The sequence below is a fragment of the Canis lupus genome, chromosome 1, assembly GCF_048164855.1.
Source record: "Canis lupus baileyi chromosome 1, mCanLup2.hap1, whole genome shotgun sequence".
Classification (NCBI taxonomy): domain Eukaryota; kingdom Metazoa; phylum Chordata; class Mammalia; order Carnivora; family Canidae; genus Canis; species Canis lupus.
This window is the reverse complement of record NC_132838.1, coordinates 41,131,787-41,159,358: the sequence shown is the minus strand read 5'-3', so window position 1 is coordinate 41,159,358 and position 27,572 is coordinate 41,131,787. Positions and strand designations below refer to the sequence as shown.

Genomic DNA, 27,572 nt, shown 5'->3' with positions numbered 1-27,572 from the left:
CAGGCCTCCAGGCAGAGGAAGGAAGAGCCTGAATGAAGGTCCGCAGGTCTCCCGAGAGCACATGGGTCTTTCAGGAACAGTGAGCAACCCCTGGTGTGAGGCTGGCCTGCCGGGCTGGGTGAATGTCCTCTTCCTCCATGGAGACTGGATCAAAGCTGGACCCCAGACTGAGAGAGCCACCGTCCTGAGAAGAAGGACTGGTCACTGGTCAAGGAGCAGGAGGTGAAGCTGGATTAGAAGAACATGGCCAAGGGGACTGGAGAGTGGGCCAGGCCTGGTGGAGAGGGTTTGACTCTCATGCTCAAGAGTTGTGACATTTACTCTGTACAGGATGGAAGGACAGAAATCTTTGTCCGTGGACTAGCTAGATTAGTGTTGTGGTGGGTGGGAGTCAGTGAGGATCCCTCACCTCCCCACAGATTGGTTGTGAATAGATTGAAATTGGACTATATATTAGTTTTTATGGACAGTGCCTGGTGCCTAGTAGGTGATCAGGAAGTGTTTATTACATGAATGAATGAACTATGAGTGTAAAGGAGAGGGGGTGCTTATGGGAAATGTCCAGGAAGTAGTATGGGAAATTGTCCAGTTGGATGTAGAAGGGAGGGAAAGGGAAGAGTGAGAGGTGATCTTGAGATTTTTTTTCTTGGGATCTGGGGGACGCCATTCAATGAAATGGGGAGCCAAGAAAAAAATACGTGAGGAGGGAAGATTATTTTCAGCTTTGGACATCAGGTGAAGTAAACTATATTGAACTTCCCAATATACTAGCACTGTGCCAGGTGCTGGTGATGCTGGGGCAAATAGGAACGCAGCCCACAGTTTCTTGAGATACAGATAAAGGACAGATCAACATGTTCTAACAGAGCTGTGAGCAGTGCCTGGTAGATAGAGGACCATGCCATTCCTTCTGGTCGGGGCTGACCAGTCTGAGTGGTGTTTGAGCTGGATCTTGAAGTTTGCCAAACCAAAAAGAGCATTCCAGGTGGAGAGGAAAGCATAAACAGAAGCATAGTGATGAGAACCTTCTGGAATGCTTGGGAGCAGGGAGAGATTCAGCAAGGCTCAAAAGAAAGGGCCAGGTAGGTCAATGGTGGGAGGGGAGGTAGACCAGGGTCAGCACTCCATGGTGATGGCTCAGCAGGCTGCTCAGGATTTTGGTGTCTTTCTTGTAGTCACCACGGGGTCTGAGGATACCCCTAAGGAAGGGATTGCCATGGTCAGACTTGTTTTAGAAATGTACTGCTGGCTGTAAATGGGCGCTGGGCCAGATGCGGTGGCGGAGGACGGCCCATAGGATGCTGTGGCAGGGAGTTGGGTATGGGATGAATGAAGAAGGTGTGGGTAGGGCAGGTGGGCAGCTCGATGTGAGAGAGTCCAGGTTGAAGGAGGGAAAGACCCTGCACGTCTGTCCTGGGGCCCTGGGTGACATGTCTATGTGTCACCTACATGGAACCATCTTCTTGGAAATACCTACTGGAAAGCTCTGGATTTAAGAAGCAACTTTTGGTTTCAGAACTCTTTTTCACTTTTAATAGCTATTAAGGATGCCAAAGAGCTTTCGTTTATATGGGGTTATGTCCATCCATTACAATGTACTTTATATTTTTTTAAAGATTTTGTTTATTTATTCATGAGAGAGACACACACAGAGAGAGAGGCAGAGACAGAGGCAGAGAGAGAAGCAGGCTCCATGCAGGGAGCCCGACGCGGGACTCGATCCCAGGACTCCAGGATCGCGCCCCGGGCCAAAGGCAGGCGCTAAACTGCTGAGCCACCCAGGCTGCCCACAATGTACCTTATTAGAAACTAAAATTAAGAGGTGAAAAATATTCCTTTACCTTAAACAATAATAAACATTATTATATTAATACAAATGATGTATTTTTCCGAACAATAATTTTATTTTCCCAAACCAGAAAATTTGACTGGCACCGATTTATATTTTGCAAATCTCTAATGTGTGGTTTTAACAGAAGACAGTTGGGTTTGCATACAGGCTCCTGCCTTGGCGCTGTCGCGATATCACAGGACATGTCCTCTAATATTTGGCCGATGGCAGCATTCCAAGTCCCCACAGCACTTCATTCAAATAGCACGCAGGCCATTTACCACACAGATTTATAACCGCGGGTGCCTGGTGCTCAGCCAGGTCTGGGCCCCAAGCGCAGTCTGTAGGCTCCCTGGTGTGGGGGCAGCGGGAGGGCATGAGGGGCAGAGCAGGTGGCCTGGGCGGACCCCCTCCCCAGTACATGAGCAGAGACTGAGGAAAGAGCTGGAAAGACCTAGAAGACTCAGGCCAAGCTGTATAACCCCGGGGAGGAAAGTTCCAAGAGGAAGTAGTCCAAAACTCTTTTATTTAAAATATGACAAGTGAAAAAAAAATATGACAAGTGAGGGTGTGGTCCCCAGTGTGCAAAGCAGCAGAGAGGTTGTATGAGGCAAGGTGTGTGACGCTGCTGTTGGGTTTGAGGAGGTCACAGGTGGGCTTGGGGGCAGTCACTGAGCCGAGGTGGAGCGGGGGGACAAGGGGAGACAGCAGCAGGGCCGCTCTGTCCGGGAGACTGGCTGTGAAATCCTTTCTCCTGCCAGAGCCAGCCATGGTTGGTCCTGTTGGGGTTCCAGCCTCGGGGGGCTGGCCCTGCAGAGAACGGGGCCCCGCTGAGAGCCTGGTGGAAGATGTGGGTGCTGCAGAGGATGCCAGCAGGAGACTAGGGAGGGGAGACAGACACTTGTCCTACTGGGAGGAGGGCGGGCGACGAGCTGGGTGTGCGCGAGTGTCCCTCGAGCCTGATCTGTAACAGGGAGCAGTGGAAGGCAAGCTGCACTTCCGTCCTCAGGCGCCTGCTCCCACGCCACTGTTCACTCAACAAGTCCGCATAGAGATTCAGCTGGGCCGGGCACTGCTCTGGATGCCGGGGATGAAGCGGGCAGCGGAACAGATAAATGGCATGGGAAAATTTCCCAAATGCATTTTTTAAAAAAGATTTATTTATTTATTCATGAGAGACATGGAGAGAGAGAGACAGGCAGAGACACGGGCGGAGGGAGAAGCAGGCTCCATGCGGGGAACCCCATGTGGGACTCGATCCTGGGACTCCAGGATCACAACCTGAGCCCAAGGTAGACGCTCAACCGCTGAGCCACCCAGGTGTGCCTCCCAAATGCATTTTTAATAAGAAAAGCAAGTTGCTGAACAATCATACAGTATGATACTATTTATCCTAAAAACAATCCCGCTAAGACAATATATGTGCGTATCTGTTGGCTACACAAGTCAAGAGGTAGGAAGAGCACTAGAAGGATACAAATAGCAGGAGAGGCAAGTGGGATTTGGGGTTTGTACGAAGAGACATTACATCTTTTTATTCTTTATACTTGGGCGTTGTTTCATTTTTTTTCCACAGTAAATATAATTTCATGATTCTTTTTTTAAAGATTTATTTCAGAGCACGTAAGAGTGTACAAGTGGGGGGAGGGGTAGAGGGAGAGAGAGGGGGAGGCAGGCTCCCCACTGAGTGTGGACTCCAACGTGGGGCTCAATCTCAGGACCCTGAGATCGTGACCTGAACTGGATCCGAGAGCTGGATGTTTAACTGGCTGAGCCATCCGGGCACCCCCCAAATCTCTTCTTATAAGGACACTAGTCATATTGGACCAGGGATTGTCCTAATGACCTCATTTTAACGTAATCAACTCTTTAAACAAAGACCCTATCGTACAAATGCAGTCACATTCTGAGGTCCTGGGAGATAGGGCTTCTATGTATGAATCTGGGGGGTGGAGGCACGATTCAGCCCGTGACAGAGCCTCAGATACATTTCTCTGCCTTTGTGCAAATGTTCCAAGTGCTGGGTGACCTGCTCGGCTGGCCTCGGCACCTCTGGCCAGTGGATCCCTGCAGGGGCACATGTGTGGGGTGAAGGCCTCGGAAAGCGCAGTAGTAAAAGCAGCACGATTGCATCTGTGGCTCCCCAACCACACTGAGCAACTGAAAATCCCCAAGGGGACCAGGCAACATGATTTCCTGACAGATAAGGCGGGGAGGGAGCATGCATAATTTGCCCTCGCCCTCAGTAACCCGACAGCCTCCAGGCCAGGCTGCTCAGAAAACACCTGATGGAAGATTTTTCTCTTTAGCTTATGCCAGCGTGGCTCTGCCAGAAGGAAACGGGGGCCCGACCTTCGCCAGGCGCCCAGCTGGCACAGCATGGAGCGCTCAAGCAAGATGGAGTTCTTCCAGAAGCTGGGCTACAGCCGGGAGGACGTGGTCAGGGTGCTGGGCAAACTGGGTGAGGGCGCCCTGGTCAATGATGTGCTGCAGGAGCTGATCCAGACCGGCAGTCGCCCCGGGGCCCAGGAGGGCAGCGCTGCGCCCCTGCTCGTTCCCAGGGGCTCCTGTGCCACCCTGCACTCTGCCCAGCGTGGGCTGGCGGCAGAGCTGGAAGACGACTGCGGAGGCCCAGCCGGTTCCTTGCGACCCATAGTGATCGACGGCAGCAACGTGGCAATGAGGTACTTTTCTTCATCCTGTAGCCTCGGGGTGGGAAACTGTCCCCCTTTGCAGTGGTTTCATCCGGAGAGTTTGGGGGCTAATGGATGGGCCTTTGAATCTCTGTTCCATCCCCTTGGTAGCTGTGTGGCCTTAAGTCACTTAACCTCTCTGAGCCTCACTTTTTCCATCTGTAATGTTGATATAAAAGCTCCCTAGAAGGTAGCTGTAAGCAATGGAGCTGCACAAAATGCCTAGGACGGTGCCTGACAGAGTTAGCGTTCAGCGGGTGGGAGGTGCTATCACAGGAGCCCAGAGGGAGGCTCTCTTCTGAGGAAGGCAGTAGGTAACTGGGGAGGAGCCTAGCGCAGGGCCTTGCTGATGGTGGCTTCTAGAGTCTCTCTAACCAGCTGTAGCATCTCAAGGATCTACAGGTTAGTAGAGAGCTCTGCTACTTCTCTCGAGGTAACGAGGATCAGATGGGAAACTGTGCCTGAACGGGAAGAAGCCCTCTTCTGGGGGCTGCTGCTCTGGGGGTGGCTGGTGGAGGTGTGGTTCCCTAGCCGGCTGGGGACGTGTGCCTGTGGCCTCTGATCTGCAGACACGCATTGTCAGTATTTGCGTATTGGCATCTGTGTGTGTGTCAGCGACGAGCGCCTGATGCCCTGCCCCGTTGTCGTTCCCGGTGTGGCTGAAGTCAGCTTAGGGACGCTGTCCCAGCCCCAGCCACACGCCACGCCGGGCAGCGGGAGGCTGTCTTCAAGCAGGTGTAGTTTTGTACTACTTGCCTTGGTTACGGGCGGGCAGAGGGCAGATCCATAGGAAACTGGTCACTCATAGCTGGAAATAGACGACTTTTCCTTTCAAAAGCTGAGCCACTGATGGGAATTGGGAAAAGTGTCACCTGCAGTGCTGAATGTGTCAAGACGGTGCCCATCCTTTGGCTGACAGGTCCAGTGGCTTTCCCTGGGGAATTTGGGCTCGCTTTGGACTTAGCACTATAGGACAGAGCTTTGAAATATTTCTTCCAGCATGGCCCAGTCCTAGGCGCTGTCCCTTTGTGCCCTGCTTGTTGTGTCCCGAGAGTGTTTGTTCAAGTTTTAGCCTGCCGGGTCACCCTGGGCTGGTCCTGGCATCGCTGTAACGTCCACACGCATGATCCCAGGTAGGCGCCAGACAGGCCAGCCTATGAAATCCTGCTTGATTCGAGATATCAGGGGGAGTTGAAAGGATTTTTAAGAACTTTTATGGTTCTCAGTGTCCTGGAAAGTCTGGGGATTGTGAGGGAGGATCCTCTGTGTGATCAGGACCTCTCCTTCATCCATATAAATGAGGCTTTAAAGATAAAAGGGTATTGCTTAAATTGAAAACCTTTCCAGCCCTAACATTGTCCCAGCTCTGTGATTCCAGATCCAAAGAATGGCTGTGGGCTGGACAGACGAAGACAGATGCTACAGGAAAGTGTGAGCGTGCTCTCTTGGGGACCAGAGAGTCTTTAGAAATTGTCTTGATAGGGTGGTGGTGGAGATTTTCGGTTGATGGAAACCTCTCTGTTGCTGCTTGGAACTCAGACTTAAATTGCATCTTCTCCTTGTGTGTGATCATGATGTGTCCCAGGTAAACCCATATATTCCCACCCCCACCTCCCACAGTTGTCATCAGTGTACTCCCTTCACGTGAGTTCAATCTGTGGGGGTGACAAATGGAAGCCACGATAAGCCATCCCTCAGGCTTATCATGAATGTGTCAGAACACTAATGCCTAAAAATCAACTCAGTCAGCAAGAATGCATGTGTCTGTGTACATATATGTGCACGCACACACCTGTCTATATGCACATGCCCATCCCATCCCTTTCCCCTGCCCCCTGCGTCCTTGCTTAGGAAAAAGAGGCCCATTACATGACCACTGCCTGGTGGGTGGGACTTGATTTGCTCAGAGCAAGTCCAGGAGATGGCCAGGGTCTGAGATCCTGCCCCATCTCCCACTCCTTTGCCTGCAATAATGCCTACTGTGTCCCCCAGCCAGCATTTCCATAGGACCCGTGACCCTCGGGCTCATCCAGGTCCCAGTTACAAAGGATAGATTTTGGTGCGGGGCTCACCCTTCAGAGGCACCAAGTAGTTTGAAACCCAATATGGTGTCTAGTTATTATCTGTTGACCTCAAAACTCAGTTAACCTCAGAAATGTGGTTTCTGAAAATTTTCCTTTCCTGAGGTTTTGTATTATCACGGACTTTGCCATTCTCTGTTTTTCAAGAGGATACTGCTTCATATGCTATCTGGCCTTGGGAGAAGTGAGAAAGGACTCCCCCCCCCTTTTCTAAATTGCATTTTTTTTGTTCAAATTCAATTAATTAGTGTATAATGTATTATTGGTTTCAGAGGTAGAGCTCAGTGATTCATGAGTCTTATATAACACCCAGTGCTCATCACACCACATGCCCTCCTTACTCCCCATCCCCTCCACCCCCCCTTCCAGCAGCCCTGTTTGTTTCCTATGATTAAGAGTCTCTTACGGTTTGTCCCCCTCTCTGATTTCCTCTTGTTTTATTTTTTCCTCCCTTCCCCTATGATCCTCTGTTTTGTTTCTTAAATTCCACATATTATTGAGATCATATGATAATTGTCTTTCTCTGATTGACTTATTTCGCTGAGCACCCTCTAGTTCCATCCATGTCTTTGCAAATGGCAAGACTTCATTTTTTGATGGCTAAGTAATATTCCATTGTGTGTGTGTATCTATATATGTATATATCTCACATCTTCTCTATCCATTCATCTGTCGATGAACATCTGGGCTCTTTCCACAGTTTGGCTATTGTGGACATGGCTGCTATAAACATTGGGGTGCAGGTGCCCCTTCAGATCACTACATTTGTATCTTTGGGGTAAATACTTAGTAGTGCAATTGCTGGGTCATAGGGTAGCTCTATTTTCAACTTTTTGAGGAACCTCCACACTGTTTTCCTAGATTTTGTATACTCGCCCTTTATCTGATATGTCATTAGCAAACATCTACTCCCATTCTGTCCATTGTCTTTGGTTTTGTCGACTGTTTCCTTTGCTGTGCAAAAGCTTTTTATCTGATGGAGTCTTAATAGTTCATCTCTTGCCTTTGGAAACACATCTAGTAAGAAGTTTTTTTTTTTTTTTTTTAAATTTTATTTATTTATGATAGTCACACAGAGAGAGAGAGAGAGGCAGAGACACAGGCAGAGGGAGAAGCAGGCTCCATGCACCGGGAGCCTGACGTGGGATTCGATCCTGGGTCTCCAGGATCGCGCCCTGGGCCAAAGGCAGGCGCCAAACCGCTGCGCCACCCAGGGATCCCATCTAGTAAGAAGTTACTGTGGCTGAGGTCACAAAAGTTGCTTCCTGCATTCTCCTCTAGGGTTTTGATGGATTTCTATTTAACATTTGAGTCTTTCATCCATTATGAATCTGTTTTTGTGTATGGTGTGAAGGTATGGCCCAGTTTCATTCTTCTGCATGTGGCTAATTTTCTCAACACCAATTGTTGAAGAGACTGTCTTTTTCCATTATATCTTCTTTCCTGCTTTGTTGAAGATTAGTTGACCACAGAGTTGAGGGTCCATTTCTGGGTTCTCTACTCTGTTCCATTGTTATGTGTCTGCCTCTGTGTCAGTACTGTCTTGAAAATTACAGCTTTATAATAGAGCTTGGAGTCCAGAATTGTGATGCCACCAGTTTTGATTTTCTTTTTTTTTTTTTAAATGTTTTATTAACTTTTTTTTTAACATATCAGTATTAATTCATTTTATTCTCATTCTTATTATAGTACCTTTATTTTTTTTTTTTATTTTTTATGATAGTCACAGAGAGAGAGAGAGGCAGAGACATAGGCAGAGGGAGAAGCAGGCCCCATGCACCGGGAGCCTGATGTGGGATTCGATCCTGGGTCTCCAGGATCACGCCCTGGGCCAAAGGCAGGCGCCAAACCGCTGCGCCACCTAGGGATCCCTGATTTTCTTTTTCAACATTCCTTTGGCTATTTGGGGTCTTTTCTGGTTCCATACAAATTTTAGGATTATTTGTTCCAACTTTATGAAATAAGTTGATGGTATTTTGATAGAGATTGCAATGAATGGATATCTTACTCTAGGTAGCATAGACATTTTAACAATATTTGTTCTTCTAATCTATGAGCATGGAACATTTTTTCATTTCTTTGTGTCTTCCTCAATTTCTTTCATGAGTGTTCTATAGTTTTCTAAGTATAGAAACTTTGCCTCTTTGGTTAGGTTTATTCCTAGGTATCTTATGGTTTTGGGTGCAATTGTAAATGGAATCAATTCCTTAATTTATCTCTCTTCTATCTCATTGTTAGTGTATAGAAATGCAACTGATTTCTGTGCATTGATGCTATATCCTGGCAGTGGGGAAGGACCAAAAAGTCAGATTGGAACACATGTCCTTGCTGCCTCAAGGAGCCTTTAGGAGTCTAAAGATCTGAAACCTGACCTCTAGCCGAGAGCTGCCCAATAAAACTCCCGTTAAGGATGGAAGGTTCTATACCCGCACAGTCCATTACGATGCTCACTTGACACATGGGGTTGCTAAGCACTTGGAATGTGGCTATTGTGACCAAGGAGCTGAATTTTAAATTTTATTTCTTTGAATTAATTTAAATTTAAATGTAAATAGCCACATGTGGTGAGTGCCTATATATTGGACTGTACGGACCTAGCCTTTCAGCTGTGTGACCTGAGTGAGTCACCTGACTGACTGACTTATTTATTTATAAATTTAATTCATGAGAGACACAGAGAGAGAGGCAGAGGGAGAAGCAGGCTCCCTGTGGGGAGCCCGATGCAGGACTCGATCCCAGGACTCCGGGATCATGACCTGAGCTAAAGGCAGACGCTCAACTACTGAGCCATCCAGATGTCCCCACCTGATATTTTTGAGCCCTGTTTATACAGTGAAGAGGTTGGGCTAAATAATAAAAATAATAATCTTACATGGCTTTTTCATCTGTGACATTCTAGGATTCAAGGTGATTATTTTATGCATGCATGAAACGAATCAATGCACTTTTCTTATAAAATAATTTCTCTTCTTCTGCAGAGGTTCAGAGAGAGTAGGTAAGTTGCCCAAGGTCACAGAGCAGAAAGTGCCAGCTCTGCTTTCAGAGCTCTTTCCACAGCCCTGCACTTGCTCCAGCACCATGCATCTTTAGCTTTCCCCAGTCCAGCCTTCAAAACTGTCCAGGGTAGGAGACTGACCCCATGAATTTTTATTCTGGGGCCAGAGGCTGCCAGTGTGGACCAGAGCCTTCCCTAGCAGGATGAGCCACGACTTGCCTGTTGCAGACAGGACGTGCCGCGACCCCCACTCCCCAACCAGGGGCCAAGTGCTCTCTGTAAGATCAATGCCCAGGATGCCTCTCCTGCTGCTGTCAGCCTGCTGAGGCCATCACATGTGCATTGAAAGGTGGCTCTGGTGGACCAGCAGCATATACACTGATTCCAGGCACAGTCCCTGACTTCGCAGGGTGTGGTGTGTTCATGCAAGCACGCACATGTGGATGTACGTGAGACAGGAGGTTTGAGCTCAGCACTCAGGTACTTTGCACTTGTCCCTAAGGATAGTGTCCAGCGGGCTTGAACAAGAGGGTGACTTTCACGGAAGATGTGTTAAGAGCTGCATCACGGTGTTGGGGGAAGCCCCGATTCTCACATGCCAACTACCACCAGCTTTGCTTGTCTGGCAAACTTTCAAGTGCCTGCTGGGTTGTACATTCTGTAGGCAAGTTTAGGAAAAGTGTGAGTTGAAAGACTTCAGCTTGGGGGAGAAACCACCTGATAATTTCACATCCTCTTGCTGCCCCGGACAAGGGTTTCATTTAAATGTGCCCTCATTTTAGGGCACGCAGGGCTTTTTGTTTGAGTTGTCATTTACATTTTTAAACTCTTAGAAACCTCAGCAGAATCTGGCTTATTCTGGAGTCACAAATCTTCAGTGACGAGACCTCAGGTCTGCAAGGGGAGATTTATCAGCCCCCTGTCAGTGGGTCACTAGTAGAGGATGTGCTCCTGGACTGGGGGGTCAATCCTGCTTCTGAGCTCCTGAGTTGACTTTGACTGATGCCGGCTTTGGGCTCCTACCTAGGTCTGCACCTGTTTATCCTTCTATAAGATGTAGGTGTCCCCTCTCTCTTCCCCCCCTGACCTGAGCTGGGGAGAGATCTTTTGGTGAAAGGGCTATAAACCTCAGGTTCTGAGTATGTGCAATTTAACCCCAAATAAGAAACAGCGTGGAAAGAGTGGTGCGTCTTTCCATCTCATACTCTGAAGGGACCACCACTTCTCTTTTCCTTTCCTCCCACCCCACAGCCACCACTTTGCGCTTCAGGAGACTGTGCTGTGAGTGTCTAACTTCTGTAGGACCTCCTGGGGAATAGTCCATGGCTGTGCAAACTGTGGCTGCCCCAGGCCTAATTGTCCTGACAGAGTTTGCCTCAGCCACCAGCCCACTTCCCCTTACCACCCTCCCTTCATTCAAAACCTACCTCATCTGTCTCCATTTCCTAGGGCCTGGCTCTCAGCTTGCAGTCTGATGAGCTGGTTCACAGTGATGTTAATAAGCGCTAAGGTCCCTCTCCAAACTCAAACCTTGTAACAGCAGGTGACTTATGCTCCAAAGGAATTGCTGTCTTGATCTCAGGGACAGAGACTGGGAGAGGCAGGAATAAATGGAATAAGAGATGGAGGGAGGAGGAGTTTGCAACCCAAGAGACCAGGCTCTGAGATCTGCCACTAGGTTAGGGAATGGGCACATTTCTTTGCTTTAGTTTCCTCAAGGGTGCCATGGGATGAAGGTCACTTCCTCGGGGGCTCACTGTAATGATTGAAATGCAAAGTGCAAAGTGGCCTGGTACACAGGACACTCTACAAATATTAAAAATGAGCTCCAAGAAGCAGGAATGAGGTCTATCTTGTTCACAGGTCTCTAAGAACCCAGCACAGATCCTCATTGAAGATGTTTATAAATCGATGTTGAGTGAGTGGAGGGATGCACAAATGACCAGGTGCTTCTGCATTTCCATCTGTGTGGGGAAGCAGTGGGGTCCGAGGCTGGCCATGGGTGCTTTCTTACCTGACAAGGAGCTCTGCGGGCTTCTAGAGAGAGACCCCCATGTGGTGAGAAAGTGGTCCCTGCTTGTGGCTTCAATCCTGCTATGGCCCAGGGCTTTCTGTGGTCAGGAATAGGGCACCCATAATGGGGTTTTGAGGTTGGTAAAAAGAAATGTGGCAAGGATTGAACAATAATAATCTTCACATCTTAAAAGAGACCTGAAGGTTTGGAGGAGAGGTCGAGGTGGAGGTGTGTGGGAATCCAGTCCTGCAAAACTATAGACCTGAATGAAAACCCTCCATTCCAGAGACACCAGCTTAGTGATTCTAGGGGTCAGCTCCTGACTTCCCTTGCCTAGAGTCAAAGCTGGACGGGAGAACACATCTTAGGGAGGGAGAAAGGCTATGGGCAAATCTATGCTTGTTCCATCTTCTCCTGAACTTAATGGTATTCATCACTGTTTTGAAACTCTTGGCTAAGGGTCTGCCATCTTGGAGTCTTGTGTCAGAGAGGCCATGGGACGGTTATTTGCTGCATGAAGCTGACGGTAGTAGTTTCCTTAGTTTTTCTCTTCCTGAACTCCTGAACTATCAAACCCTTCCCCTCCACATGACTCCAGCCAGGGCCACTGCAGGCTGGGGTCCTGACCATCATCACCAGAACGCATCGCTCTGCTAACCTTTGCCTCTTCAGAGGGATTTGGTTCAGCCTCATCACTGTGAACGTGCCTCCTCCAACCACATACCTGTCAAAGGTGTGTAGTCACAGAAGCAGATAGGAAGTCCCCAAAAAGAGAGCACTCAAGAAATCATTTTAAAAGAATTGTGGTAGTGATACGTTTACTTGAGAACTGATGGACTTCATTGCAGCTGACAGGGGTGTTTGGGGGGGTGAGGTGTCATCAGTAGTTCACATTCCTGCTTCAATGTGCACAGAAATTAGACCTTCTTTTCTAGGATAAATACAATCTCTTCCTTACTTGTTTAGGTAGTGGAGAGCGGCAAACCTAAACTTACCAGTTTGTGATATCTCAGTGTCTTCTACCTTCTGGATGACTTGGGGTTCATGTTTCCTCTCCCTCCCCTACTCTTCTCCCAAATGGCATCTGGGGGCTTTGGGACCTGACATTGGCTAGGAGAGGGGCGTCTGGGACCTCACTGGGCTCTGCTACAGAGTGGCTGGTCTGGCCTGGTCTGGCTTCCAGAATGGTCAGTGTTGAAGGGTCTTGGTCCCCTTTAGCCTTTTGGGATGCCATACTGGCTTAAAGTTCTGCTCCCCTCCTCACAGGGGCCTATTTGTCCATCCCCAGCCCTCATCAGTCCACCAGACCTGGTGGCAAGGTATCCAGGGGTGTTGCTTCCAGCTCACCAGTCTGTCATGTCCCCCCAAGGCAGTCCTGAAGTCCTGTAGGATGCTGCACTTGCTAAAACCAAGATTTCTCCCAGAGACTTGTGACCTGCTAGGCTGTGCTGGGAGACAAGCCTTTGGCTTCCTCTTCACAGCCATCCTGATGTTTCTACACCTCCTCCTCCCCTTCTGGCTCAGGGGGTAGAGCAGGTGGGGGATGAGGGGGTTAGGACCCTGTGAAAGACCTCTTCTTTCTCCCTCTATCATCTTCCTTTTTTTGCCTTCCTCTGGGGCAGAGGGACTTGCTGTCCACTTCCTCTTCCTTTCACCACAGACTCTGATATTTTTTCTCCTTACTGTTTGCATATAAGCTTCCCAGGGTGGCCTCAATGGCCAGAGGGCTATTTTCTCTAAACTGGAAGACACTACCAGTGTAAGACACAAGGCCCGGTTCCTGATTCCTCACTGGAGCCGAAGCAATTCAGAGTTCTCATGTATCTCCACAAAGCCTGACTTTCAGTACTATTGATTAATGTTTCCAAAGCCTTCCATTTTTCTCTTACAAACCTCACCCGCACGGATCAGCCTGAGGGATGTTTTCAGACTTCAAGGATCCCTCCGAGCAACCCCTGGCTGCTTCCTTCCTGTGGCTTGCACGATGCAGTGCTCCTCGGGTTTACTTCCTAGTGGTCCCATAGACCCTTTCTGTGTCTTCTGTGAGATTGTCCTACCCTCTCCATGACCAGCTATTGAGTTCCAGAATGCCGTCAGATGCATCTTCCAGGCCTCTCGCTCTCCCTCCAGGGTGTGGGGCAATTCTCTCTTCACTGTGGCTCCAGCTGTTGTGTCAGCACAGATGCCCTACACTGATCACCCAGAACTCTCTTCGAGACCCAGGCTGTGTACTTAGTGTTTCCTCCTAGAGGGCACAGAGGCTCCTCCAACTCCGTGTGTATCCATGACAAAACTTGCGGTCTTTCCTCCAAACACTGTCCTCCTCCAGAAATCCCCATGTCAATAAGGAGCCCACTAGCTACAAGAGCCAGAGATCTGGAAGCTTCCTCAATGCCTTCTTCTCTATTACCCTGTGTCCCATCTGTCACCACATTCTGGAGATTTTCCCTTCTGAGTACCTCTCAGGTTCATCTACCCTTCTCCCTTACCCACCACCACCCAGGAGGTCCAAGTCACCATCCAGTTTTGCTTTGATGACTGTGACAGTTTCTTAATTGGGACTTTGCTCCCTTCCCATCATCCCTCTGTGCTGCCAGATTGAGCTTTTGGAAACATACACTGGATCATATCACATCACATCACATAGACCCCCAGTCTTCAAATCCTTCTATAATTCTCATTCCTCTTAGGAAAAGAAAAGTCTTCAAGAAGGCATGCAAGGCCTTACCTGGTTTTGGGCCTCCTCTCACACTGCTCTCTTTTTCCTACCTCTATCACCACTTCAGTAGAATTTGTGGGGCACATTGACCTCCTTATTTGGACTTGGGGAGCCTCATAACACATTTACATCCCTCTCTTAGGCTGAAGATGACTACTCTCCTCCATCTTATCTTGATCCTTATTAGCTTCAGGTGAAAAGGGGTTCTTGTCTATTAATCCTTGGAACCCAAGACCCTCTTTATACGTATATGATCAATAGCTATATGGTGCCAGTTAAAGGATACATTTTTTTTTTCAAGGAATGAACTATTTTTAAAATGCAGATTTTCCTGATTCCCTTTGATTATAAGACTGTGATTCAGGATATTCCCAGGGGAAATCACTCTTCAGGAATTCTCTCTGTGACTCTACAAATTTCTTTGTATTCCCATTGTAGCCATGGAAACAAAGAAGTCTTCTCTTGCCGGGGAATCCAGCTGGCTGTGGACTGGTTCAGGGACAGAGGACACACCTACATCAAGGTTTTTGTTCCATCCTGGAGGAAAGACCCACCAAGATCCGACACCCCTATTAGAGGTACGATGGAGGAGGCATATGCTCAAGCAGTACTATACACCTTTCCTTGGTAGTTCTCCTGACAATTACAGTCAAGTATCTACTGAGCTATTTGTGTAATAATGTCTGTCTTTCTCACTGGACTGTATGAAAGCACCAACTATAGATAGTCACTGCCATAGTGCTGGCACCTGGCATAATATTTGGCATATAGTAGATACTCCATACATAGTTGTTAAATAGATGAATAAACAAATTATTTTGTCTTTTAGTGTGAATGACTAAGTCCCCAAAATAATTGTATGCAGAGGAAGAGGGAGAAGCAGACCCCCTACTGAGCAAGGAGCTGGACCTGGGGCTCACTCCCAGGGTCCTGGGATCATGACCTGAGCCAGAGGCAGATGCTTAACTGACTGACCCACCCAGGCACCCCCTTCTTTCAGCCTTTTAACCACAAGTTTTTAGTGGTGTTTTTAATGGTTACCAATTACTGCTTCTTCTGTTTCAGATTCTCTGCCTTTCTTTTTTGAATAAAATTATACTCTTGTCTTAGGGATGAAGTATCTGTTGCCTATTTCTATACTAATGCAGACTTTAAGAAGTTCTCTTAGTTCTGTGAATCCTCTTTATTTTTTCTGGGGCCAGTTCTCTCTACCTCTCTCTCTGTATGTGTGTGCTGTTAAGTTTTCTCAAGTCCAGTGATTGTTTGGTTGCCAGTTTTTATTTGAAAATAAAGAGTCAGGTTGGTCAGATACATATCTGTGTGACTTCCTTGCGTTTTCTCTCCTGGCATGTGGATCTTTCCTGGAGTGGCAGGGCTGACCATCAGTGTTGACTGGCAGATTTTACTTGGTCATGGAGCAGGCGGGCCGCTGGGCAGCCCTATCTACGTGCATTGCAATGCCACAGCAATGATGGTTTTACTCTAGATGGCCAAAGGCCACATGGGAACCTCCTCCTTCCTAGTTATATCTCACTTTCTGTATAGTGATAAGGGTAGGGAAAGGGTGGATGCACCTGCCCCACGAGCAGCCCTCACCCTGACTTCTGCCCACACCCCACTCCCTCTCCACGGGCCTGAACACTCTGGGTCTCTGCAGGGAGAATGGTACCCCCTCTGCTTCAGCCTTCTATATGCATTCTGGGGTGTGGCTCCCTACCTACTGCGGGGTCAGTAAGGTTTCCTGGGTTTGCTGCTCTCCTGGTTTCATTGCTATTATCCTGTGTTTGCTGCTTTTCCGTGGCTCATTATACCATGATAATGGGCCCCCTCCCCATTTTGTATCTCTTCACTGCCACTTCAATGGAATTGTGGGAAAGAGGTGGGGATAAATGCGTGTGCTCAGTTCTCCACCACGAACTGGTTACCCCAAATTATTCTTTACTGTCTGAACATGGAGAATGGTGGCTCTCTAATAGTTGTGTAATCTTTAAATACAGTATAGGTAGAGGCTAGAGAAATCACTCTGGGGTAGGGAAGGAGTTTTTAAACAAGTCATAGCAAGTGCAGAGCTTCAGGGGAAAGATTCATAAATTTGACTGCATTAAAATAAAAGCTTCTGTTCATTAGTGGATACCACAGAACCAAAAAAATGAAAAGACAAGCCTTGAACTGGGAGAGGCTATCCATCACACATTCCTGATGAAGGATGTACTGTCCAGAATCGATAGACAGCTTCTCCAAATTAATAAGACAAAGACAAAGGACCAACAGAAAGATGAACTAAAGCATGAATAGGCCTTTCACAGAAGAGAAAACATAAATGGCCAATAAACGTAAGAAAAGATGCTCAATCTCATTAGTATCCAAAGAAATGCAAAATAAAACCACATAAGAGGCCACTGTACACCCACTAGATTGGCAAAAATTCAGAAACCTGGAAATGCCAAGCATTGACAAAGTCTTCTAAACTGCTGTGTTGGGTAGTAACTTGATATACCCACTTTGGAAAACAATTCAGCATTGTCTTGGGAAGTGCCTCGCCCTATAGCTCAGCAATATCACTCTTGGGGGTACTCCCTAGAACCATCCTTGTACATCTGTCCCCAGAGACTTAGACGCAGAACTGACAGCAGTGAACATATGGATGTGGCCAAACCTCCCCAAGAAAACGTTAAAGGAAGAAAGCACATGAACAAGAATACGTACATATAATTCCATTTGAGTAAAGTCTAGAGGGTCCTAATCACATTAAAAATATGGACATCAAGGACTGGAATTTAAATTAAAAAAATTTTTTTAAATAAAAAATTGCAATAAATAACCACATAAAGTTAAAAAACTAAAACAAAAAAATAAAAAAATTGCAATACTTTGATTAGCCTAACCTTCTTTTAGATCAATTTTTATAGGAAACAACACTTGAGAAGACTAGTAAAGAAATAAGGCATGAGGGGTGCCTCGGTGGCTCAGTGGTTGGGTGTCTGCCTGAGGCTCTGGTGGTGATCCCGGATCCAGCCCCACCGGGCCTCCCTGCTCAGCGGAAGGGAATCTACTTCTCCAGCTGGCCCCACCCCCACTCCTGCTTGCTCTCTGTTTCTGAAATAAAATAAGATCTTTAACAAGAGTTTTTTTTAAATTTTTATTTATTTATGATAGCCACACAGAGAGAGAGAGAGAGAGAGAGAGAGAGAGAGAGAGAGGCAGAGACACAGGCAGAGGGAGAAGCAGGCTCCACGCAGGGAGCCCGACGTGGGATTCGATCCCGAGTCTCCAGGATCGCGCCCTGGGCCAAAGGCAGGCGCCAAACCGCTGCGCCACCCAGGGATCCCATAAAATAAGGTCTTAAAAAAAAAAAAAAAGGAAAGAGGGCATGAAAGAATAAAACAACGATTTTTGCTATTAATGGATAATGGTTTTTAAACTCTCAAATGTTAGATGGCATAAGAAATATCTACTGTAGAGAGAGGTCATAATGATATGCAGAATGTTACCATATTGGACCCTGCTCATTATAGTTTTAAGACTATAATCTTGTGGTCTTTCTCAGAAGCAGAATTCAACACCTTTTTAAAAAATATTTATTTATTTGAGAGAGAGCAAGTGCACAAGTTGGGGGAGCAGCAGGCAGAGGGAGAGGGAGAAGCAGACTCGCTGCTGAGCAGAGAGCCCAGTGCAGGGTTTGATCCCAGGACCCTGAGGTCATGACCAGAGCCAAAGGCAGACACTTAACAGCTTAACCGACTGAGCCACCCAGGCGCCCCCAGAATTCAACACTTGACGGTTGTTTCTCTTACTTGTACATATGTCAACGTGTAAAGACATCCAAGTGAAACCTGAAAATAAATAGCAAAGCATAGAAAAAAATAGTCCTTTTGGGGGATGCATACATAGGCATTTTTAAAAATGGGACGAAGGGAATTATAAACACAAAAGTTCTAAAAATTGGGCTTAGGTTGAGGGGGAGCAGCAAAGTGGGGGGACAATGAGGACTCCAGAAGTGTGGCCACGCCCTATTTCTCTAAGGGATCACTCCATAGGTGGCTTTAAAATGTACCCTTTGTGCCCTGTATGCATTATGTACTTTGTCGAAGTCTGGACACCATGTCACATAGGAAAGGATGTAGATTTGAAGGAAGAAACAATTTGTGAAGAATATGCTAATGCTCTTCCATGTTCTGAGTAACTGTTACCCGTAGAAGGGATTTTTTTTTTTTTTTTTGCATGCCTCCAAAGGCAAAACTAAGGTCAGAGAGTGGACTTTCCAGGGATGTGGATTTTAGTTCCTCTAAGAGACCTTGAGGCACCTGATACATGTTTACCTCCTCGCCAGGCTGCCTAAGAGCTGTCACCCACACGAGCTCATCCAGTCTCCTCATAGACCCTGAGGATGTGAAAGAGGAGTTACTCTCCTCATTTTATAGTAAAATGCAAAATCTGATGCTCAGAGAGGGATGAGGTACCAGCTGAGACCAGAACCCAGCTTATAGATTCTTAATACCAGACTCTTCCGGTTATATTCTTGTGTTCCTCAGAGCTGTTATGGTATGCTCTATCCTGAAGGTGTCTCAGTACCATGGGCAGGAAGAACAGTGGCTCTGAGCTATGGGCCTAAGCAGAAGCCTTCTAGGTGGATGCAAGTCTCCTAGTAACTTCTAAGGCATTGCCAGGATTCCAGTTAAATATGAATGTCTTTCTCCAGAAGGACTCTTCTGGGTCTCCTGTGGTAGGGGTGTTATGGCATGTAACTAGAGAAAGGATAGAAGCTATGGCTTCCCTCTGCCTTCTAAAGTGACTCCTCTTGTTAAGGACCCTTCTCAGGACCCTTGTCATGACTTGGCGGGACAGAAGCCAAGAGTCCTCTTGACCTCAGGCTGCTGGCAAATTCCTCTCAAGACCTCTTGAGCTCCTCACCTGCCAGGCTGGGCCATGGATGGGGAGGAGGGAGTTGGCTTGGAGAGGCTCCCTGAGCTGCCGACCGGGCTCGGTGACGTTGAGAGTGGCTTTAGGGGTGGGGGTCCCGCCCCTAAAGCCGCTACATTCTGTGTCCTGCCTGCCCTGCGCCCCGCAGAGCAGCACGTGCTGGAGGAGCTGGAGAGGCAGGCGGTGCTCGTCTACACCCCGTCCCGCAAGGTCAACGGCAAGCGGGTGGTCTGCTACGACGACCGCTACATTGTGAAGGTGGCCTACGAGCAGGACGGTGTCATCGTCTCCAACGACAATTACCGTGACCTTCAGAGTGAGAACCCCGAGTGGAAGTGGTTCATCGAGCAGAGGCTGCTCATGTTCTCCTTCGTCAACGATCGGTATGTGGTGGCATGTGGGGTCCTGGTGCAGGGAGCTGGGGTGACTGGCAGAAAAAGCCACTCCAACCAGTGTATGCCCAGTGGGGCTTGCAGTCATAGGCACACCACGCCAAAGCAAAGGACACCAAAGGCTAGGGGGAATTGTACCCCAGAAGAGGTAGCAGTTACTTTCAGGCCATGCCAGGACATGGTTGCCCCTATATCACCTTCCTAAACCCCAGGGCAGATGCTTGCAAGCAGCTACCTCCCAGGAACCCCTATGGTCATTTCCACATAATCAAAGCCAGCAGTTCCCTCTATCCAGCTCAGGCCCAGAGAAATCTGTCAATTCTGGGTTCCAGAAGCTCTTCACTGAAGTCTGATAGATCATGGCTGCCTTTGGTCTGGACACAGCCCGGGGCCCCAGCCAAGTCCTTTTGACGCACTGGCCTCTGCTAAGGGCCTGCCAGAAGGTCCCCTGGCTGCCAGAAGGCAGAGCCTGCCTGCCCGTGGGTGAGGACGCCTGCCCTGGTGCCCCGGGCATGTCCATAGGGCCCTCTTGGCCCAGCTCGCCGTGGCCAAGGCCCGGCAGAGAGCAGGAGGTGAAGCCTTTGGGAACCTCTAATAACCGCAGTGGGCGGCTCCCCAGATTCTTGGTCGGGGCCCAACTCCAAGAAGCTGGCTGTGTAGCTGGGATCTGAGCCACAGAGGCTGCCCGGGACGGGGATTGCCCAGCGCTGGGCTGGCCTCCTCTACGTGGTCTGCACCGTGAGACTCAGTGTGACACTTGACTCTCAGAGGGACACCAACCCATTAAAATCAGGCCCCCTATTTAGGATCTACAACTCCTCTCATGGAACCTCTGTATGGCCTAGAAGTCCCTCCTGGGAACAAAAGTATTCATGTGAAAAAAAAACGGATGACACTAAAGGAGGGAAGTATTCCTTCCAAGGCATGTTTTCCCCTCTGAGCTGTGGGCACGCCCAGGATGCGTTCCCTTTCCTGGTGAGACTTAACGCTGGGGAGACAGAAGGGGCAGAGTGGGGGCAGGTGGTATTCAAGAACTGGGCGGGGGTCCGGCAGCCCCAGAAGCTGAGACCAACCCCAGAGCCCCCTGGGTTTGAAGAGGAGGTGCTGGGCCTCTACTGAGGCTCCGTGTGCCCGCCACACCTGGGATCTGCTTCTTCACTGGCTCACTGGCTGGCATTTCAAGCTCGATTAATATTTATCCCCCACCTGTACATATCCAGGGCTGCGGGGCAACACAGGAGAAATGGAATCTGAGTAGGGGAGCCCACAGGCCTAGGGTTGTCTGTAGCCCTGTGGAGGTCTCAGACCTGATGTTGAGAACAGTGGGCAAGCAGTTTATTTTTTCTTTTTATTTATTTATTTTAAAAGATTTTATTTATTTATTCATGAGAGACACAGAGAGAGAGGCAGAGATACAGGCAGAGGGAGAAGCAGGCTCCCCATGGGGAGCCCCATGTGGGCCTTGATCCTGGAACCTCAGGATCACACCCTGAGCCAAAGGCAGATGGTCAACCACTGAGCCACCCAGGCGTCCCAAGGGAAAGCGTCCCAGGGGAGCCCTAGAGCAATTATGTTTCAGTTTTAGTGGATAAAAATCACCTGGAAAGTTGTTAAAAATGCAGATTCCTGAACCACCTGAGTGTCTGATCAAACAGGACTTGTGCGAAGCCCGGACCCTGCACTTTGCTGAGCTAGGTGATTCTGGCCCTGCTGGAGAAACTCCCAGAGGCCTCGGCTGCTCTCCGGAGATCCCTGCTCGGCCCTCGTGGGCTCAGCGAGAAGGAAGGCTTGTACTGCTGCAAACGCTACAGAGCCCCTGGGTGGGAGAAAGAGCCGGCACAGGAGCCCAGGCCCAGGCCACGCCGGGTGCTGCCCGCAGGTGCCGGTGCTGAGCTTCCTGCAATCGCCCCCTGTGCTTGTTTACAGGTTCATGCCTCCTGATGACCCCTTGGGCCGCCGGGGACCCACCCTGAGCAACTTCCTGAGCAGGACGCCAAAGCCCCCAGAGCCCTCCTGGCAGCACTGCCCCTACGGTGGGTAGCACCCCTGCCTCGTGATCCCTGTCCAGGTCTCAGGTCGGGGCAGCACTCGAGGCAGAGTCGGAAGTGCTGGCCTTGGGCTCCAGTCCTAACTAGCTGTGTGACCCTGGAGAGCTAATTTCACCTCTCTGGCCAGCACTTGCTGACAGGGTTATCATAAGGATGAACTGTCGCATGGGAGCTTCTGTGAGGGCCACATGCAGGGGTCACACACAGGGCGGAGCTGTACCCGGGAAGCCTGGAGGCTGTGTGGTCTCCCAGCTCAGTCCCGTCACCTGGCACTTTGGCACCTTGAGTCCGAGTCCTGCCCCACCATCCCGCCCCATACCGTCATGGACTTTGGTCCGTGCTATCCATCAAGAATGAAGGACTTTATCCCAGAGCACTCCTAGCCAGCTCTTCTACTAACTTGATTTGGCAGGGTCATTTGTTTAACATCCCCAGGCCTTCTTTCCTGTGTCCATAGAAGTTATTTTATTTTGTTTTTAAGGATTTTATTTATTTATTCATGAGAGACACACACACAGAGGCAGAGGGAGAAGCAGGCTCCATGCAGGCAACCCCACGTGGGACTCGATCCCGGGTCTCCAAGATCACACCCTGGGCTGAAAGCGGCGCTAAACCGCTGAGCCACCCGGGCTGCTCCAGAAGTTTTATACAGATTTTATTTATTTATTCACGAGACAGAGAAAAGCAGAGACATATGCTGAGGGAGAAGCAGGCTCCTTGCAGAGAGCCCGCTGGGGAACTCGATGCCCCGCACCCCCACCGGGATCACGCCCTCACCCGAAGGCATATGCTCATATGCTCCACCGCCGACCACCGACCACCCAGCCGCCCAGGCGTCCCTAAGAACCTTAGGTGATATTCGAAGTCACTTCTTATTAGCATTAAGGTGACCACACGTACACATTCAGGTTGGCTCATCTTGCTCCCGTTCACTCTCAGGAGCGTCCAGGTTTGGGCGGTAAATTACTTGGTCCCCTCTGTCAGGGCAGTTTGTAGGGAGAGGGCAATGGTCAGCAGAAGGGATGAGGCCAATGGTGGAAACTGAGGCAGAACTGGAGGTGCGGTCCTGGGCCGTGAGCACCTGCTCCGGGTCCATCCTCCAGGATGGGGCCCTGGGGAAGCGGGGGCCGAAGGTCATCGGATCTACAGGTTTGGTCTCAGTTTCTGGCCCAGCCGGGTCCCCACGTCGCCCACGCACCGGCCTGAAACAGCTCGCGGGGTGGAGCCCACAGCCCGGGGAGGCGCGCGCCGCGCCCTCGCACCCAGCCCGGCGCCTCTCCCCACCTCGTCCCGCCCCAGTCGCGCCGGGCCCGCGCGGCCCCTCCCGCCCGAGGTCTCACCCCTCTCCCCCCCCCCCCCCCCGCCCCTTCCAGGCAAGAAGTGCACCTACGGCGTCAAGTGCAAGTTCTTCCACCCCGAGAGGCCGCGCGCGGCGCCGCTGGCGGTGGCCGACGAGCTGCGCGCGCAGACGCGGGCTGGGCGGGGCGCGGGCGGCGAGGCGGGGCGGCGGCGGGGCGCGCGCGCGGCGGGCGGGGCGGGGCGGGGCGGGCCCCGGGGCGCTGCGGCCGAGCCGGGCGCGCGCAGCCTGCCCCCCCCGCGGCCCGCGCCCGACGCCGCGGCGCTCGGAGGCCGCTTCTCGCGGCTGAACCTCGGCGGCGACCCGGGGCTCGGCGCGGCGCCCCCCGCGGACGCCGGCCCCGCGCCCCGGCCGCTCGGGGGGCGCTGCCCCGGGGCCGCGCACGCCGACCTGCCGCCCCAGCGCCGGCGGGCGGCCGAGGCGCGCGCCCTCCCTCCGGAGGCCGGCGGGTTCGCGGGCCGCTCGGCCTGGGCGGAAGGCGGCTGGGGCGACGGCGCCTCCGGGGGGCCCGCGGGGGAGGCGCGCGCGCGGGCGCGCAGGGCGCTCTGCGGCCTCTTCCCGCCGCAGCAGGTGGACAGCGTCATGGCCCTGTTCCCCGCGCTCTCCGACGTCGCCAGGCTCATCCTGCTCATCCAGAAATTCCAGAGGTCGGGGGCGCCTGTGGGGAAGTCCTGAGAACTCGTCCTTGCCACCGCCAGGGATGTCGCAGCCTCGCCTGGCCACTTGGGCCGGCGGCGGGTGGACGCCTGCACCTGGGGCACAGCCCCTGCACTGTGCACCCCCTTTCCCTTAAAGACGGTCGGGGGCCAGCTTCCTCAGCCTCAGCCTGCCCGTGGTGGCACCCGATGACCCTCGCGGACACTGCGGGGCCTGCCGCTGCAGCTCCAGTCCTGCAGAGTAAGGCCGGCCCCTTCCATGGACCGAGTGGTCTCTTCTGTCTGGAAGACCACTCGGCCCCTGACGGCCCCAAGGGTTTGTCCAGAACACTCCATGGCTGTTTGGCAAGCCGCAACTGGGATCCACGAGTGGGTCACAAGATCAGTGTAATGGGTCACGCCAGAAAGGGTGGCAGAGGAAATCCCAGAGCCCACTCCGCGCCACCGAGCGAAGTAGGAGACTCCCGCGTGCTAGCTCCGTGGGTGTGCCCCGGTGTGCCCCGGGTGCCCTGGCCAGCCCTGCAAACTGAATGCGGGTCACCGGCAAACGTTTGAAAAATCCTGGTAAATGGCCTTCAATTTCATTGCATCAGATCACATTTGAAGCATGTACTGAGTTGCCCGATGGAGGTTTTGGCATCGGGAGGTTTTCATAGGAGCTGTTTCTTACCTCATGAGGGAAACCTAGAATTCCAGCCTTGATGTGTGGGCTCCGCTTGTCACTCTGAAATTGTGTGGTGGTGCTGGTCTGTGGAGGTGGGGCAGGGGCCCGTTGTCCTGAGGGTCGGTCCCTGGGGTCTTCACCCCTACACACACACACACACACACACACACACACACACACACACACGCTTCTTGACTCAGGCTAAGCATCCCATGTTTTTCAGCCGTCCATCAGGGCATTCCCCAGCACAGGTCCTCTGCGGGCTGCACTTTCTAAGCCATTCCTCACACATGAGCCAAGGCCCAGTGAAGGCACAGTCAGGACTTGTACCCAGAAGCCTCGAGGTGGGTCCCTGAAGAGCTGGGGGGAGCCTCTCAGGAGGTTTATTGCTCCCTTCCACCCCTGCTGTTTCTTCCATCCAGCTCCTGCTTTCAGCTTTGGGGAGGAGGGACCCAGCCATTTGCAGCTGGCAGGAAATGAGACTGTGCTTCCAGAGTGTGGACCCTCCGTCCTCAGGGGGCCCTGGCGTCCCTAGCGGGCATCCACCATTTCCTCCGGGTTACAAGTCCAGCTGTGTAGGTCTTGGCTCCTTTGTTCATCATGGCCTTCGGTGGCTGGGCCAATCGGGGAGAGTGTGAGGCACGTCCCAGTGGGAAACCAGCTCCCAACCCCCAAACGCTTCCTGCAGGCTGGTGAGTGCAAAGGGGAATTCTCTGTGTCACTGTGCATTGTTGGCACAGACCAGGGTGCAGCCCTGGGACAGCCCGCTCCCAGCCCTCTAATTCACCGTAACTGCTGCCAGTGGAGATGTGGGGACGTTGTGTCTCCCTGTGACCCCTTTCATCTTTTTAAAACCAGCTCCTTAGCCGCTTCAGCCAGATCTGTTCTTCACCTCTTTTTTCTCAAAGAAGACATTGCACTCACGGTTGTATCTTATTATTTTGGGACATCAGTCCTGAAGAGGACCCACTCTTTCTAGATAATCTGGATTTCCCTCATGGTGTTTCTGTTTTTGTTTTTGTTTTCTTTTCTTTTGGCGAGACAAGTTTTATTTAGAGCTGCTTTGGTCTCTCTGATCTGTCTCCTGATGTGGAATCGTCGCACTGCCGATGTACAGTTGGAAATGTTTAAACTGCTTCCTTTGAGGACAAGTTTGAGTTGTAGTAAGCTGTAAAGCTATTTTATTTGGTTCACTGTGATGGAGACAAGCACAAAAATAAGTGAAGAGACAGCACATTTCAGTGTAATCCCCTTTGGAATTTTTTCCAAAGTCTCGGTATGTCTTTATGACACAAAACATGGATGGACAGGTGAATGAAATGTTCCTGGTTTCGTAACTGTTACCATGATCCAAAAATAAATCACTTTGATCACACCTGGGCTCTCTGTTACCTAATTGTATATCATCTTCTCCCATGTCGGCTTCTCCCCTTAAGTCAGCTTTTCACAGTAAATATTGAGGGTGTGACGACTGGTCCTGTGGGGGCTTTATGTAGTGTTATTCCTCTCTTGGGAGTGAGGAGGCCGGAATCCACCTTTGCCAGGGGAGGCGGGGAGGCCCAAGGCGAGGACATGCCTTTGCTAGATGTTCAGCTGTCTGTTCCCAAGGACACAGGCTGCTTGTCTGTTTGCTAGACTTTTGAAATCCTCATTACAGAACCACAAAGCAATCTCATTAAAGCCATTCTTCTTGTGTAAACCTGCAGCAGAATCCTCGATTGCTCAAATCTGAGAAGCCAGGTTCTGTACCGTGTGTTTGCTGGTGGAGTTTTCCCAGAAGCCTTGCGAAGGCAGTTTGAGGCAGAACTGCAGAAAAGGCGGGGGCTAAGGGGGTTGGAGCAAGAGAAGCCACTCACGTCAGCATTGTTCCAGATAAGACGAATCCCAGCCCCCTGGATTTTACCTAGAACTCACGTGGGAAACAAAGCCAACTGCCAGCCGGCACAGGTTCAGCTCCCTGTGTCTGGGTGAACAGTCCTGTGGGGAGAGAGCATGGCTGGGGGGAGGCAAAGGGACATAAAGGAATGGGTGATGGGGGAGGAGGCTCTGGTTGCTGGAACAACTACTTGAAATCCCAAATCCCACCGTGAGGGAATGCATAGAGCCAGGACCAGCTACCTAACTTGTGGGGCCCTGTGCAAAATTAAAATGCAGGGCTCTTCCTTCAAAAGTGATCAAGAATTTCCAGACAGTTGATATCACAGAATGCAACCAAGCCTGGGCTCCTTCTAAGTGGGGATGCCCGATGGGGCTGCCTACTGCCCATGATGTTGCCCTGTGTGGAGTTACCAAGAAGGCAAGCAAGAGAACATTTTCCATACCAGAGTGTCAGAGCCCAAAATCAGACGAACACGCTTTATAGAAAGGCCACATGTGTCCCAGGCAGGTGCTGGTCCCGCGGGCCTCTCCCGCAGGGCCTGACCACTGCAACCTCCTGAGGGCCCAGTGGGCCTTCCTTGATTTTCTCTGCCCACCTCTGCTGCAAGGGGCTCGAGAGGAGAAGTCAAGGGTCTTGAGCAAACCACATCCTGGACCAGCTATGTCCAAATGAGGACAAGAGGTCAGTAGGGGTAGGCCTAACTGGGCAGCGAGTATCCTGGTTCGTATTAGGCAAGGCTCTCTGGTTACAAGCATGGCTCACAAACCAAATGGCAGGAGGCCTGAGGTGGAAGCAGCTGTGGCGTTGGCTGGAATTAGGGGCTTGGACTCTCTGTCAGGACTCTTTTCCATTCTCTTCTGCACGTTGGGGTTATTCTCTCCTCTTGAGGTTTCCTCTACACAGTGAGAGCCACTCTGTTGGCAGACTTGGGTACATATCCTTCCAGCTAAAGGACTTTTGGCCTCAGAGAAATCCGAGGAAGAATCAGTTGGCCTGGTTTGGGTCATGCGCCTGCCCCTGGACCAATCACTGAGGTGTTATATTGGGTGCAGCTGAGTCTCATGCCCCCTCCCCCGCCCTTTGGCTCCGATGAGGGCACATACTGGGATTGTCAGCTTCTGCCGAAACCCATATGGTTGGTGGGCATTGGGAGGTTTAAGGGAATGCCAAGCAGTTCCCTCAGAAGTAAGAAGTGGGGCCTGTGTCCCGGCAGACAAAATGAATGCCCGCAACAATATTCAAGTGTGGACACTGGGCCAGGGGTTAGGATGGCCCCACCCTCCTCCACCTTCAGCTCTGGTCCTGCCTGAGAAAGGAGCTGCT

The 27,572-nt window shown here is 50.7% G+C and overlaps 1 protein-coding gene across 1 annotated transcript; it reads left to right on the top strand.

The window, feature by feature from the left end:
- ZC3H12D (zinc finger CCCH-type containing 12D) lies at window positions 1-25,745 on the top strand. The gene is made up of 7 exons (XM_072775764.1): window positions 1-222; window positions 4,141-4,515; window positions 14,772-14,911; window positions 19,402-19,636; window positions 21,572-21,678; window positions 23,067-23,191; window positions 23,264-25,745. The coding sequence occupies exons 1-7, from the start codon at window positions 62-64 to the stop codon at window positions 23,723-23,725; spliced, it is 1,605 nt and encodes a 534-aa protein (XP_072631865.1). The 5' UTR covers window positions 1-61; the 3' UTR covers window positions 23,726-25,745.
- The last annotated feature ends 1,827 nt before the right edge of the window (window positions 25,746-27,572 follow it).

Coding starts and splice junctions, on each gene's coding strand:
- ZC3H12D (XM_072775764.1), top strand. CDS start 62: ATGGGTCTTTCAGGAACAGTGAGCAACCCCTGGTGTGAGGCTGGCCTG. Junction 14,912..19,401: donor ATCCGACACCCCTATTAGAG/GTACGATGGAGG, acceptor TGCGCCCCGCAG/AGCAGCACGTGCTGGAGGAG. Junction 23,192..23,263: donor GGCGGGGCGCGGGCGGCGAG/GCGGGGCGGCGG, acceptor GCTGCGGCCGAG/CCGGGCGCGCGCAGCCTGCC.